Here is a 14,502-nt window from a genome sequence, read left to right on the forward strand (position 1 = left end):
CAAGGGAAAAGGGGACAAGTGTGAGTGTAGTAGTTTCAGAGGGATCAGTTTGTTAAGTGTAGTTGGGAAGGCTTATGGGAGGGTCTTGATTGAGAGGATTAGGAGAGGAACAGAGGGAGTAATTGGTGAGGAACAGTATGGGTTTAGGATAGGTAGGGGTTGCGTAGATTAGATTTTTGTGGTAAGACAGATATGTGAGAAAGCTATAGGAAAAGGTAAGGGTATACTTGGGGCTTTTATGGAACTGGAAAAAGCTTATGACAAGGTAGACAGGAAGGCTCTGTGGGAGGTATTGCAGATATATGAGATAGGAGGAAAGCTGTTGAGAGCAGTCAGGAGTTTTTACGGGAGTAGTAGAGCGTATGTTAGGATTAGAAATGGAGAGAGTGAGTGGTTTGAGGTAAAGGTGGGACTTTGTCAGGTATGTATTATGTTGCCCTGGCTGTTCAATTTATACATGGATGGGGTGGTGCGAGAGGTAAATGCAAGGGTGGTGCGTCAGGGATTGGAGATGGTTAAAAAAATGGAGAAAACTGGGAGATAAGCCAGTTGTTGTTTGCTGATGACACTACGCTTGTAGCAGGATCAGAGGAAGGATTGAGGAAGCTAGTGACAAAGTTTGGGAAGGAAAATAAATGTGTGTAAAAGTAAGGTGACTGGAACTGAGTATTAAGGGAGAGAGACTGGAAGAAGTGAATAGTTTTAGATACTTGGGTGCGAATGTAACAGGAAAGGGAGGAGTGGAGATGGAGGTAGAATGTAGATTGAGAGAAGCGAGTAAATGTTTTGGGGAACTAAAAAGTGTAATGAGAAATACACACTTGGGAATGGATGATAAGAGGAGATTGTATGAAGGAGTGATTGTACCGACAGTACTGTACGGGGTAGAAACATAGAACATAAGGGACGAAGAGAGGAGAAATATGAATGTGTTTGAGATGCAATGTCTGAGAAATATGATAGGGGTTACTAGGTTGGATAGAGTGAGAAATGAGGAGGTGAGGAGGAGAACAGGGATGGAAAGGGAGTTGAGAGATAGGGTTGATGAAAGAATATTGTGATGGTTTGGACACATGGAAAAAATGAGTGAAGAAAGACTAGTAAAAGAGGTGTGGAAGGCAGAGGTGAAATGAGTGAACATGAAAGGTCGACCTAGGATGAGATAGATGGATGGGGTAAAAGGGGCATTGGGAAAAAGGTGAATGTCTGTTGAGGAAGGACGGGAGAGGACAGAAGATAGGGATGAATGGAGAAGGGTTGTGTATGGATGATGCTGTGATGCATGAGGGGGAGTGGGTGAGGGATTGGGGGTAAGGGGGTATGTATGAGAAATAAATTGACGCAGCCCAAAGGATTTCTCCCCGTCTTCTCCTTTTGTGCATGAGGCGAAGGAGAGGGGGTCGCCGATTCAATGAAGCGGCCTTACTGTTGATGTGCTATACCTGGCGACACTGCTTCTGACCCAGGGCAGTGGACAACATGCAGGGATGACCCGTCATTCAGGAAGTGCCAAGATAAGAGGGAGGGAAGAGGGTAGAGGGAGGTGGAGTATGTAGGGGATGGAATGGGTGGGAGTGGTTTCTAAAAAGGGAAGAGGGTAGAGGGAGGTGGAGTATGTAGGGGATGGAATGGGTGGGAGTGGTTTCTATGCCTTTACTTTTTGGCTACCTCCCTTGTAAGGGGGAAAAAGCCTTTGGTATATGTATGTATGTATGTATGTGTGTATGTATGTATGTATGTATGTATGTATGTATGTATGTATGTATGTATGTATGTATGTATGTATGTATGTATGTATGTATGTATGTATGTATGTATGTATGTATGTATGTATGTATGTATGTATGTATGTATGTATGTATGTATGTATGTATGTATGTGTATATATATGTTGAGATGTTGAGACATTGGGACAATTATGAAAAAGGTGGAAGGGGAAACACGGGTCTTGATCCGATTATTGAGTTTATTCCTGACTGGTTTCGCTTTACAGTAGCATCTTCAGAGGAATGATCTTTGTATATATATATATATATATATATATATATATATATATATATATATATGTATATATATATACATATATACACATATATTCATATATATGTAAATGCATATATAGATATATATATAGTATAGTACATATGTTCATGATGAGGTAGAACTAGTCATCACATAATAAGGGCTCTATAGTAAAAGGGTATGAAAAACATATTAAAGATAAACGTAGTGTTGGCAAAATAATCTAGTTTATCTAGATTTGGTGGTAAAAAAGCTATGTCAATAAATGATAGATAATCGATTTCATATTGAAAAAAGGAAGGCAAAACACGAGCTGAAGAGAATGAAGTTAAACAAAGCTTTGATTGAGCCCATTGTGTTGTTGTTGTATTCTAGATTTCGTACTTTAAATATTACTTAAGAACATGAGAGCATTAGAATGGAGGAGACTGCAAGAGACCACAAGGCCTACACTAGGCAGTTCCATATCTTTTACCACATATTATCCCCATCCATAGTTATCTAATCTTCTCTTAAAGCAACTAATAATTTCAGTGCTCAAAACATGGTCACTAAAACTATTTTATTCGTTAACCACTCTATGTGTTAAACATCTCTTGCCTATTCTACTTCTTAAACCTAAATCTGTCTAATTAAAATTCATTCTATGATATCTGCCCTGCTATCTTAGTATAATGACCTTACCTTCATTGCCATTGTTAAAACCCTTGACCTCTATTAGATCGCCCAACACTCTTCGTCTTTCCGGTTAAAGGACTAGACGATACTATTCAGCTGTGGGTGGAAATCGAGTAGGAATAAGTTGAGACTATCTACAGATTAGGGCCCTCCCCATCACGTGAGTGGAAAAGCGGGAGTGGAGAAACTCACAGGTCGGTGGCGTAGCCCACGATGACGGAGGCGGCGAGCATCCCCATCTGCGTGACCGACGACGTCGTCGAGTAGAGTGCTCGTCGCTCGCACACCAGGTCGAACTGTTTGCAAGAGGAAGATTTGCACCTAAAATAAAGGAGTAATACCAGTTTGCTCTCTTTAGCACGGTGACACTACCATTATGAACTAGTGCGTTTAATTAATGTTGTAAGCCTTTTCATTACACTCTCTTTTTCTTCTTAAGTGGGGCTAGTCATATACAGAAAAATGAAAAAAATACAGTATGGGATACCTAAATCTCTTAATATGTAGAGAAAAGCGAGTCACTGGGAATAAAGTCATGGCCGATTTGGTCAAGTGTGTGGCAACACGCCGCCACTTCTGCAGTCTCCCTTTATTGCACATAGCTTTATTGTAAATAAAATTGTTAATCATTGTGAAATCATTGTTATGTATCAATTATAATCAATGCAGTATGTTGTAAATATTGCGTCACGTACATGGTTGACCATTATTTTGTTAAATGTATTTATACATAGTTTTATTTGCATACGCTTTACAAAGCGTTAATATATTCATCATGTATGATGTATGTATTGGCGGGCGGGCGCACCAAAGTAATTAAGCCTTATAACCTCCCTTAAGATCGATAGCCTCAAGATATAACAACCTAAACCTTAGTATTAATGTTGCGTTTGACCACAAAAACAAGTCAACTCCAAAGAATAACCCGTAACCTTAAGTATTCATTATACGCTGACGACGTCGGAATCTGGCATTCCTCATCGAACGCTAGTGTTTCCGACTCTCACGTACAACTTGCCCTGGAATCGCTCCAGGAATGGTCTGACGAATGGGGATTTAAGTTTTCGGAAATAAGGTCAACAGTGGTTGTACTTTCACGCAGAGCCCAGGAAGAAATCAATCTGAAATTACATGGAAATCCCATTCCAGTACAAAATTCAACCTTTTTCCTAGGCCTGAAACTGGACTCCAGGCTGAACTGGAAGGCCCATGTAAAGTATCTAGTTGATGCGTGCAACAAGAGACTTAATTTGCTACTTAGACTAACGGGCAAATATTGGGGAGCAGATAGGAAATCTTTGCTAATGATTTATGAGTCCCTAATTAGATCTAAATTAGACTATGGGTGTCAAATTTATGGTTCGGCAACAACAACCACGTTACAACCCCTGATACTAGTCCCAAAGAAAATTAAGCCTTCATTCATCCTTCACTTAAGGACAATTCTCTCTACCATGATAAGGTAACCATTCACATCAAGTATACAGGGAAGGGATTTCCAGGCTACTGTTCTGGCTAGAGGTGGGAGATTCTGTGCCATTGAGGTCGGACTCAGGGTCAAAGAGGTTCTTGATCGACCGAGACCTCTGTTCATCCCGAGTTCTCTCGTCAGCTAAATAGAATTGTCTGGCTTTAGCCGCACCAATAGCCTGAAAAGTGCGTGGCGTATTAAAGGGGCTAATTCTGAATTGTCATTGTACAAGGATTGGAGAAAAGAGTAATTCTAGGTTACAATCATGGATAATTGGAAAAAAAGTAGAGAATAATTCAGAGAGTTCCCCTACCTCCTATCTTTGAATTGCGTCGAAAATCTGAAGGGAAAAAAAAATCCAATCGAAATGCCATGTACTCTCACCCTATGTTGGCACGATGTATATATATATTTATATTGTATTATATTCTGTGTGTTCTGTATATATAATCTAAATGCTGTATTTATTATTTTTATCAAATGCCGCAAGGCTTGGCGTGGGTAGTTTTTAGCGGGAATGTTGGCGTTAGTCGACGAATCACGTTCACGCCAACCGTACGCTTGTCCATTGTGTCGTGCCATATATCATATTTCTTCCCAATTCTATAAATTTGAACTGTGCCTCCTGAGTTTCTTTGGCCACCTAGAACAACCCGACACTAGTAGACTTCTAGAATTCTTTGCCAAGTGTATGGAAAGGTGGAACACCGCTTTGTTTGAGTATGGACGGAATACCAAGACACCTTGGAATTGATCTACTTCACTCGCCCCTGCCGCTCCCAAAGGACGCTACTGGGAGCTCAAAGAGGTTCTTCCCCAAAGAGTCTCTTACATCAGTGACCAGGGTGGACTTATACTGCGTGTGGTTGAAGTCCCTCTTGAGGCACGACACCGTCCCGTTGACCACGTTGGTAATGAGGTCCAGGTTCTCCTTGGCCGCTTCGTAGCCCAGCGACGCTGCCACGGTGTAGTTGTAGTCCCACTGAAGACAACCCTCCAGCTTCCCGTCCTTCCTGAAGAAGAAAAATATTTTAATCGTTTATTAGCGTGAGTAGGTACGTGTGTGCGTCCACTTCTTATGTAAACACGTCTGTATACGAGTATGATACAATACGATTGCTGCTTCGTGGTTTAATGATTGGAATCTTGCAGGCACACAGATGACTGCCAACGGGACCCTTTAGACCACGGGCCCCTCCCATAGATCTCATCGGAGAAAAAAAATTGGGATGTTCTCTGTCTTATATTAGTTTGGGACAGTTCGTATGGCACAGGTTTATAGCAATAGGACAGGAACACTACACGGCTGTTAGCTTTCCTTATATGAAAAGGAGGAAATACAGTTAATCTTGACAAAGAAAGATTTTGGGGCTGATCTAGAGAACAAACGTCAGCCCCTTGTGGGTGCATCTCCTGTTGTAGTTGAAGATGTTGATTAGTTTTTAAAGATGGGTGGTAGAGAGATGATCCAGATGTCCATCATGCAGGACCACCTTTCGCAGCTAACATCCACTGGTTCCGTATATATATATATATATATATATATATATATATATATATATATATATATATATATATATATACATATATATATATATATGTGTGTGTGTGACAATCTCCTTGACAGTAGCGCACGGGATTCGAACCCGCTGCATCTGGAAGTAAACTCCCAAGACACACTCGCCTTAGACCGCTCGACCACTTGACAGCATAAAACCATGAGAACTCATAGTCAACCTGACTATCGAGATTGGGGAGGGCTCCCCAATCTCGATAGATATGAATATAAATATGTATATATAATATATATATATATATATATATATACTGTATATATATATACATATATATATATATATATATATACATATACGTATGTATATATATATACATATATATGTATAGGTGTGTGTGTGCGTGTGTTTGCATGTATGTATATGCATGTATATGTACATGTGTATGTATACATATACGTAAATGGATATGTACTTGTATATGTATATGCATTCGTATATATATATGTATATGTATATGTATATGTATATTGGAAACGGGTATGTTATAACACATTTGTAAATGTTCATTATAAACCCACTATCGGAGAAATAATATTGGAAGTACAGGATAACTGTATATTTCGACTACTATCTGTAGTCCTCTTCAGCAGAATGGTTACAAGAAGTTAGAGTACAGGTATAAATGAGGTAGTGAGGGGTACAGAAAAGCGGATGGGGAAAGTGGAGGGACTCAGGTTATATGCCCTTAATATGGTTGGGTCAAGGTTGGTGGTATTTTGTCCGACCGCTCTTGACATTAATTTATTGACTGCTATCCTCGTAATGCAATCTGGGGGCCACTGACCTTTTGAGGTATTGAAGTTGGGATAATGTTTTATCAAGGAAGATTCTACAATTTTCCTACGAAAGCTACAATGTGATTTAAAAATAATTGCTGCATTATCCTAATCCATTCTGTGGTCTTTTTGGCTGACATAAAGGAACACGGCGGAGTTGACTTGTCCATATTTAATGGAGTTTTTGTGTTCCTTTAATCTTGTGGACAAATCCCTGCCAGTTTGGCCCCAATAGACATCCCCACAGTCTTTACAAGGCAATTTATATATCCCGGATTTTTGGTCCACATTATCCCTCCGATGTACATTAACTACCTTTCTAAAAATACTATTTGGATAATTGTAAATAAATTTAATTTGGTTGTTAGGTAGTAGTTTGGAGACCTAGTTAATAGATTCATTATGTGGTATAATGATGTTACTGTTACTCCATTTAAACTTCTCCTTGGAGTAATTTGGTTTATAAAAAATAGATTTGGCTTTTTGTAGGGCTTTCTTTAAAGACCATTCCGGATAACCTACGTTAGAGAGTTGTTTATTGATAATTTCAAATTCTATTTGCAAAAATTGTGAACTACAAATCCTAAGGGCTCTAAGATATAGGCCCGATGCAACACTATTTTTAATGTTATCCGGATGATGGCTAAAAAAGGAAATTACTTACACTTTTTTAGCCACCATCCGGATAACTTTAAATATAGGATTTGTAGTCCACAATTTTTGCAAATAGAATTTGAAATGATCAATAAACAACTCTCTAACGTAGGTTATCCGGAATGTTTTTTAAAGAAAGTCCTAAAAAAGCCAAATCTAATTTTTATAAACCAAATAACTCCAGGGAGAAGTTTAAATGGAGTAACAGTAACATCATTGTAACATATAATGAATATGAGAAACAACCTACATACGGCGATTATTTGTGTGAGCCATTTTGAGGTTTTATGTGTACAAGAATTCCTATTTGATATGATGGGTCTGAGAGGAATGCCGTCTTCCAAAATTGCACAAAGACCGTATGTAGGTTGTTTCTCAGTCTCACATAAAACACTCAGAAGACTTTGTAAGATCAAAAGTCACAACCTACCAAGGAGCAGAAAATTTCTAAGTCTAGATGTAGTTTCGTTATTCACACAGATTGATGTAACGGTAGTTCTAGAGTTTTTGGATGAAAAATTACAACCATACCAAAACCAGCTACCACTGCTACTGGAAAAAATAATAAGCTTAACAAAACTTTGCGTCAACACTAATGTTTTTTCATTCAAAGATCTTCATTTTAAACAGAAAATCGGATGTTCCATGGGCCATCTCTCGCCAGTTCTAGCCAATCTATATATGGAATATTTTGAATCAGTGCTACTACCGGGAATTAAATCACCCGCAATGTCTTGGCACAGATATGTTGATGACATCTTTACGGTTTGGGACGATGAATGGGGTTCCCTCCAAGAATTCTACAACAAACTCAATCACTTAACGAATAACATCAAATTCAAGGTGGAATGGGAAATAGATAATAAATTACCTTTTTTTAGATATCTTAATAATTAGAAATTCGGAGTCTTTATCGTTCACAGTTTATAGGAAGCCCACCCACACAGACCATCCAGACAAAATAAAATATGGTGTCGCTTCAGGCCTATTCTTACGGGCTTTGAGAATTTGTAGCTCACAATATTTAGACATGGAACTAATTTCAGAAAGAAGTCAATTATCAAAACTAGGATACCCGTCGTGGTTTTTACAAAAAGCCCTTAGTAAGGCCAAAATTAGTTTTTACAAATCAGATTCCCATTCCGCCATGAATCATAAGTGGGATAATAGTTGCATAAAATTACCTTATAATAAATCAATTAATGACTTGTCTCATTTGTTACCAAAAGAAAAAGTAAATTTTATCTTCAATTATCCCAACAACTTGTTCAGTAAAGTTGTCAATATACATCATAGATCCAAGAGTAATACAACTCCTGGAGTTTATAAGTTACCTTGTTTAGATTGCAAGGATGTATATTGGGGACAAACGGGTAGAGACCTCACCACCAGGGTCAAAGAACACAAGAACTCTGTAAAATATGGGCAGGAAAATTCCGCCGTATTTCAGCATGTCGCCAACAAAAACCATCGGATAAATTGGGACGATGCTGAAATAATTTACAAATCTAAATGCAGTTTCAGAAGAAAAATGGTAGAATCCTCTTTGATAAATAATTTTCCAAATTATATTTCTTATGGTCAATGGTCACCAGATTATATATCTTCATTTGCAATAAATAAAATGTTACCTTCTACATTAGCAGTGGACAAAATCCACCAAGGTCCATGCAACGCCGGACACGTGACCTGAGCCCCCGTCCCTTCCTGCTTACCTCACTACTTCTGTGTAAATACACATTGTTTTCTACTCCGTAATTCACATCTGCTGAAGAGATTCACAATTAGTGATCGAAATATACAGATCTTTATACTTTCGCTTATTCTTCTCCGAAAGTGGGTTATCAGTATTATGTATATGTATATGTATATGTGTATGTGTATGTGTATGTGTATATGTATATGTATATGTATATGTATATGTATATGTATATGTATATGTATATGTATATATATATGTATATGTATATGTATATATATATGTATATGTATATGTATATGTGTATGTATATGTATATGTAAACCAACCGAGAGAACAGGCAGGCTTTAGGACTCTAGACCATTTACAGGCGATACACCAACTGATCGAGAAAACGACAAAATACAATATACCTCTGTGTTTAGCTTTTGTAGATTACGAGAAAGCCTTCGACTCGGTAGAACAAATAGCAGTATTAAACTCGTTACGCAATCAGGGAACAAACGAACAGATCGTAAGAGTTTTAGAAAATATTTATACGAAAGGCACCGCTATAATTCGACTACATAAAGATACAAAAAAGATCAAGATCGAGAAAGGAGTACGGCAAGGTGATACAATTTCACCCAAATTATTTACAGCTTGTTTGGAAGAGATTTTCAGAAAGTTGAGTTGGGAAGAGAAAGGTTTGAAAATTAATGGCGAATATTTGAACCACCTAAGATTTGCAGATGACATTATTCTTATTTCAGAAAAAGCAGAAGCCTTGCAAGGTATGCTGAGTGATCTGAACAAGGAAAGCCTGAAAGTAGGCTTAAAAATTAATAAAAGTAAAACCAAAGTAATGTTTAACATGAAAGTTTAAATTAAAGAGATTATAACCGATGATAAGAGTCTTGAAGAAGTTGAAGAGTATAATTATTTAGGGCAGATGGTGAAAGATCATGATAATGAAATAAAAAGACGCATTACAATTGGTTGGAAAGTGTTCGGTAAGTATAATAAAATCCTGAAAAGCTCTCTACCTTTATGTTTGAAACGCAAAGTTTACAATCAATGCATTCTGCCAGCAATAGTCTATGTATATGTATATGTATATGTATATGTATATGTATATGTATATGTATATGTATATGTATATGTATATGAATATGGATGTATATTCGTGAAGCGTGGCAGGAGATTATTTTTCAAGCACATTCTTATGAAAACGAATGGAAATGAATTAGAAATTAATTCCTTTCGTAAGCTTTCTAGCTTTAGGAAAGTAGATTTCTGTGGAAAGGAGAGAGGAAGAAGGAAATTTCCAGTAGACGTGGGAGATTATACAGATTAAATTAAAAGCACAATGTAGAAACTAAAACAAACAAAACGCAATAGGAAAACCAAGACGTTTCGCAGAATCTTCAATTGGAATGTAGACTTGTAAATTAGTGATCTGTATATATACGAAGTAAGACTAATCCTGGAGAGATTATGATTGACTCACTTCAGCTTGGCTGGGGCCATTTTGTTACCTCAGCCTAGCTGATCGTCTTGGACATGATTTTTGAACTGGAGCTAAATTGCCATGCCCTCTCCAAACCCAAACTACACCAAAAGAGGGTAGAGATAAAAGTCCTTCTTGACAACATCCTAAAACTTGCTGGTGAGGGTAAAGATGGAATCAGTCAACGCATACAGCCAGAACTTTGTAGCTGAGGCCAGTAAACAGCGAGGCACTTTTACCAGCGCGGTGTTACAGAAAAGGCACACTGAAGCCGCTCAACGTCTAAGAGATAACCAGGAAGTGACATAAGAACACGAGAACACAATAATGAAGGAGACTGCAAGAGACCATGAGGCCAATACTAGGCAGTTCCATGTCCAATACCACATGTCATCCCGATCCATAAAGCTGTCTAACCGTTTCTTAAAACAACTGATAGTTTCAGCGCTGACCACATGGTTACTAAGTCTGTTCCATTCGTTGACCACACTATTTGTACACCAATTCTTGTCTATTTCCTTCTTAAATCTAAATTTGTCCAGTTTAAATCCATTACTGTGAGTCCTGCCCTGTTGTCTTGATATGATGACCTTATTTGCGTCACCCTTGTTAAAGCCTTTGATCCAATTGAACACCTCTATTAGATCATCCCGCACTCTGCGTCTTTCCAGAGAGTGTAAGTTATGGTGCCTAAGCCTCTCTTCGTAAAAGAAATTCCTGAGCCCATATATAATTTTGGTCATTCTTCTCTGTACTGATTCTACTGAAGTGATGTCCATTCTATAAGACGGAGACCAAAACTGTACCGCATAGTCAAGGATGGGTCTAACTAACGCTAGATAGTTTGATAATTACCTCTGCACTTCTATTCGTAACCGTCCTAGCTATGAAACCTAATGCTCTGTTTGCTTTATTCCTGGTGCTAATGCACTGTTTTCTGGATTTAAGCTCAGGACTCACTAGAACTCCCAAGTCTCTCTCGCACTCAGTTTTCTATAAAAACGTGTTATATAAGCTATATCTGTTTTGGGGGTTGTGTAACCCTACGTTTAACATGCTATAGTTTGAGATATTGAAGTTCATTTGCCATTTCACCGATCATGTGCATAATTTGTTAAGATGATCCTGCAGAATCTCGGCGTCGTCTCCTGACCTACTTTGGCGTCCTATTTTAGTGTCGTCCGCAAACTTACTAACATCACTATTAATAATCCCAATGTCCAAGTCATTTATACATATAATGAACAACAAGGGACCCAAAACCGAGCCCTGGGGGACCCCACTAGAAATACCCCGCCCCATTTGGATTTTACTCCATTTATGGTGACCCTCTGTATTTTTTGCCTCTGATCCAAGCTCTAATCCATTCTAACACTTTTCCTCCTATGTCATGGGCTTTAATTTTATTTAGTAGTCTCTGGTGGGGCACCTTGTCGAACGCTTTGCAGTAAGACATGGCGATAAAGCCTCGGTATTCGTCATTATCTCCACCTCTAATTTCAAATAGCTACTCTTGCTGCTGAAAGCGATGATGATACTGTTGTTGCTGCTGCTGATGATAATGAATTTGACAACTATGATAATTGATAATGACAATTATGATGACGATTAAGTCGGTAACAACAACAATATTGATAACGAATATGACGAAAAAAAATTGAGAACGATGATGATGATGATGATGATGATGATGATGATGATGATGATGATGATGATGATGATGATGATGATGATGATGATGATGATGATGATGATGATGATGATGATGATGATGATGATGATGATGATGATGATGATGATGATGACGATGATGATGGTGATGATGATGATGATGATGATGATGATGATGATGATGATGATGATGATGATGATGATGATGATGATGATGATGATGATGATGATGATGATTGTAATTATGACGCTGGTAATGGTGATAGTGTTGATGATGATGATTCTAGTGGTGGTTGTGGAATGATAATGATGGTGAAATTGTGGTGACAATGTCAATAGAAAAAACGCTGGTGAAGTGATGATGACAATGACGATGATGACGTCGATATTGGTGATAAAACCATATGATTAGTCACTCACTGTCCGTCTGTGTATGTACCAGTAAGCAATACACACCTTGGAATGGCAAAGTCTATCATCTGTTGTGGTGTCCAGTGGGCATCATGGAGTTCCTGGACGTGACACCAGTAATTTGGAGTGGCGCCCAGAAACTGGTACGAAAGAACGTAGAGAGCAGCTGGAATGGCACCTTAGAAAAAAAAAACAAAAAAAAAAACAGTAATTCGAAGAGAACATAACGCAACGGAATAAAGTATATTATTCTCCAGTAGTAAGTAAAGATGATCTCTCATTGAAAAATCTACAATACTCTTTAGAAAAGATATTACCAATGCGCATGAGGATGATGGTGGCATAGTTCCAGAGCCCTCTGGTCCCTGCCAAAGCCCAGAAATCTTCAAAGGTGGAGTCCTCCTCCTGACCCTCGATGTCGTCGGAGGTCGGATGGCTGGCTTTGCCATCTGATGCTTTGGGAAACTTAGTGTGGTCCGGGACCGAACTCGATGTCTTATTTTTCAAGGCCATAGCTATAAAAAAAGAAAGAAAAAAAATGAAAGAATAAATAAATAAATGAATAAATAAATAAATAAATAAATAAATAAATAAATAAATAGATAAATAAATAAATAAACAAATGAATAAATAGATAAATAAATAAATAAATAAATAAATAAATAGGTAAACTTTGAATAGATAGATATGTAAACAAATAAAAAATGAATAAACAAATGAATAGATAAGTAAATTAACAAATACATAAGTAGGCAAGCAAATGAATAGATAAATTAATAAATGCATAAACGAATAAATGCATAGACCTTGAATAAATAAGCAGATAAACAAATATATATGAATATATATATAAATATATGAATAAATAAATAAATTAATTAATCAACAAATCAATGATTGTATAAGAAAGTAAATAAATGAACAAATAAATAAAAAAGGTAATAGGCAAATGGATAAAAAACAATTATTTATATAGATAAACAAACAAATAAAATAATTATTAAATATATAGGTAAATTAGTCAAAATTAAGCAATTAATTAAAATAAACTAACATATTAATAAATGAATAGAATAAGTAAATGAATAACTAAACAAATAAACAAATAAATAAATAAATAAATAAGTGAATGTTTTATAAATGGATAAACAAATTAATGAATAAACAGATGAGTAAATAACTAGATACATAATCAAATGTAAAATAACTGACAATTTCTATTTAAATATTACACGATCCTTTACCCCTTTGACAAGGTAATGTGCTTCAAGGAGTTATTTTTGGCTATTAACGACTGTCTATTTCGTTCACGTGAGGGGAAAGTCCCCGTGGATAAAGGCTGTATACCTTGACTCATTGATGTGCAAAGCACAAATGAAGAAGCAAGGTCATTTATAAATATATTATCATCAAACTTCATTACATTTCAGCACATTATTTCAACCAAATACTCGTAAAAGGCACACCTCAGCCAACTAAAACCATTTGGTGGGGTTATTTCCATGTCATCTTATGCCTTCTAAAATCTGTATCAACCTTAGCAAAGAAAACTCAGGACACTCACCGAAAGAGATGTGTGCAGCCTTGCTTCCAGAAACCAACTGAGAGGAAATTCCAAGATGCCCTGGACCCGACCGAGCCCGTCCAATACTGCGATGATGTACGGTGGCAAATGTTTCCTTTACTGTAGCAATGAGCAGGTGTGCCAAACACACTCAAAAGGACACACACAAGCACGTATATAAACATATGTACAAGAACACACACAAACGCGTGCACATACACAAGTATAAGTACAAATGACAAGAGCAAGAAGAGAAACAGCAACAAAACAAAGTAAAACAGAACATACTAAAACAAAATAGAAATAAACCGAACCTAACCAAACCAAGCGAAAACAATACTATGAAAAAAGGGCAAGTAAAGATAGTAAAAATTAAAACGAGAATATGAACATGAACAATAAAAAGAACAATAACAAGAGCAACAACGGCAAGAACAAGAACAAAAATAAAAAGAACAGCGAGAGGAACAAAAACAAGATCAGAAACAAA

The 14,502-nt window shown here is 37.1% G+C and overlaps 1 protein-coding gene across 1 annotated transcript in view; it reads right to left on the reverse strand.

Annotated features, from left to right (window-relative positions):
- The window catches only part of LOC143021281 (organic cation transporter protein-like), a 28,622-nt gene extending 14,537 nt beyond the window's left edge, over positions 1 to 14,085 (reverse strand). The window contains exons 1-5 of the mRNA XM_076178687.1: positions 14,013 to 14,085; positions 12,766 to 12,963; positions 12,494 to 12,626; positions 5,004 to 5,184; positions 2,893 to 2,996 (exon numbers count right to left, since the gene is read on the reverse strand). Of these exons, the coding sequence (XP_076034802.1) occupies positions 2,893 to 2,996; positions 5,004 to 5,184; positions 12,494 to 12,626; positions 12,766 to 12,961 (614 nt within the window). The 5' untranslated portion in view covers positions 12,962 to 12,963; positions 14,013 to 14,085. The remainder of the gene's footprint in view (positions 1 to 2,892; positions 2,997 to 5,003; positions 5,185 to 12,493; positions 12,627 to 12,765; positions 12,964 to 14,012) is intronic.
- Positions 14,086 to 14,502: the final 417 nt, after the last annotated feature.

The sequence above is a fragment of the Oratosquilla oratoria genome, chromosome 41 (assembly GCF_046742065.1).
Source record: "Oratosquilla oratoria isolate Oo_2021 chromosome 41, ASM4674206v1, whole genome shotgun sequence".
Taxonomy (NCBI): domain Eukaryota; kingdom Metazoa; phylum Arthropoda; class Malacostraca; order Stomatopoda; family Squillidae; genus Oratosquilla; species Oratosquilla oratoria.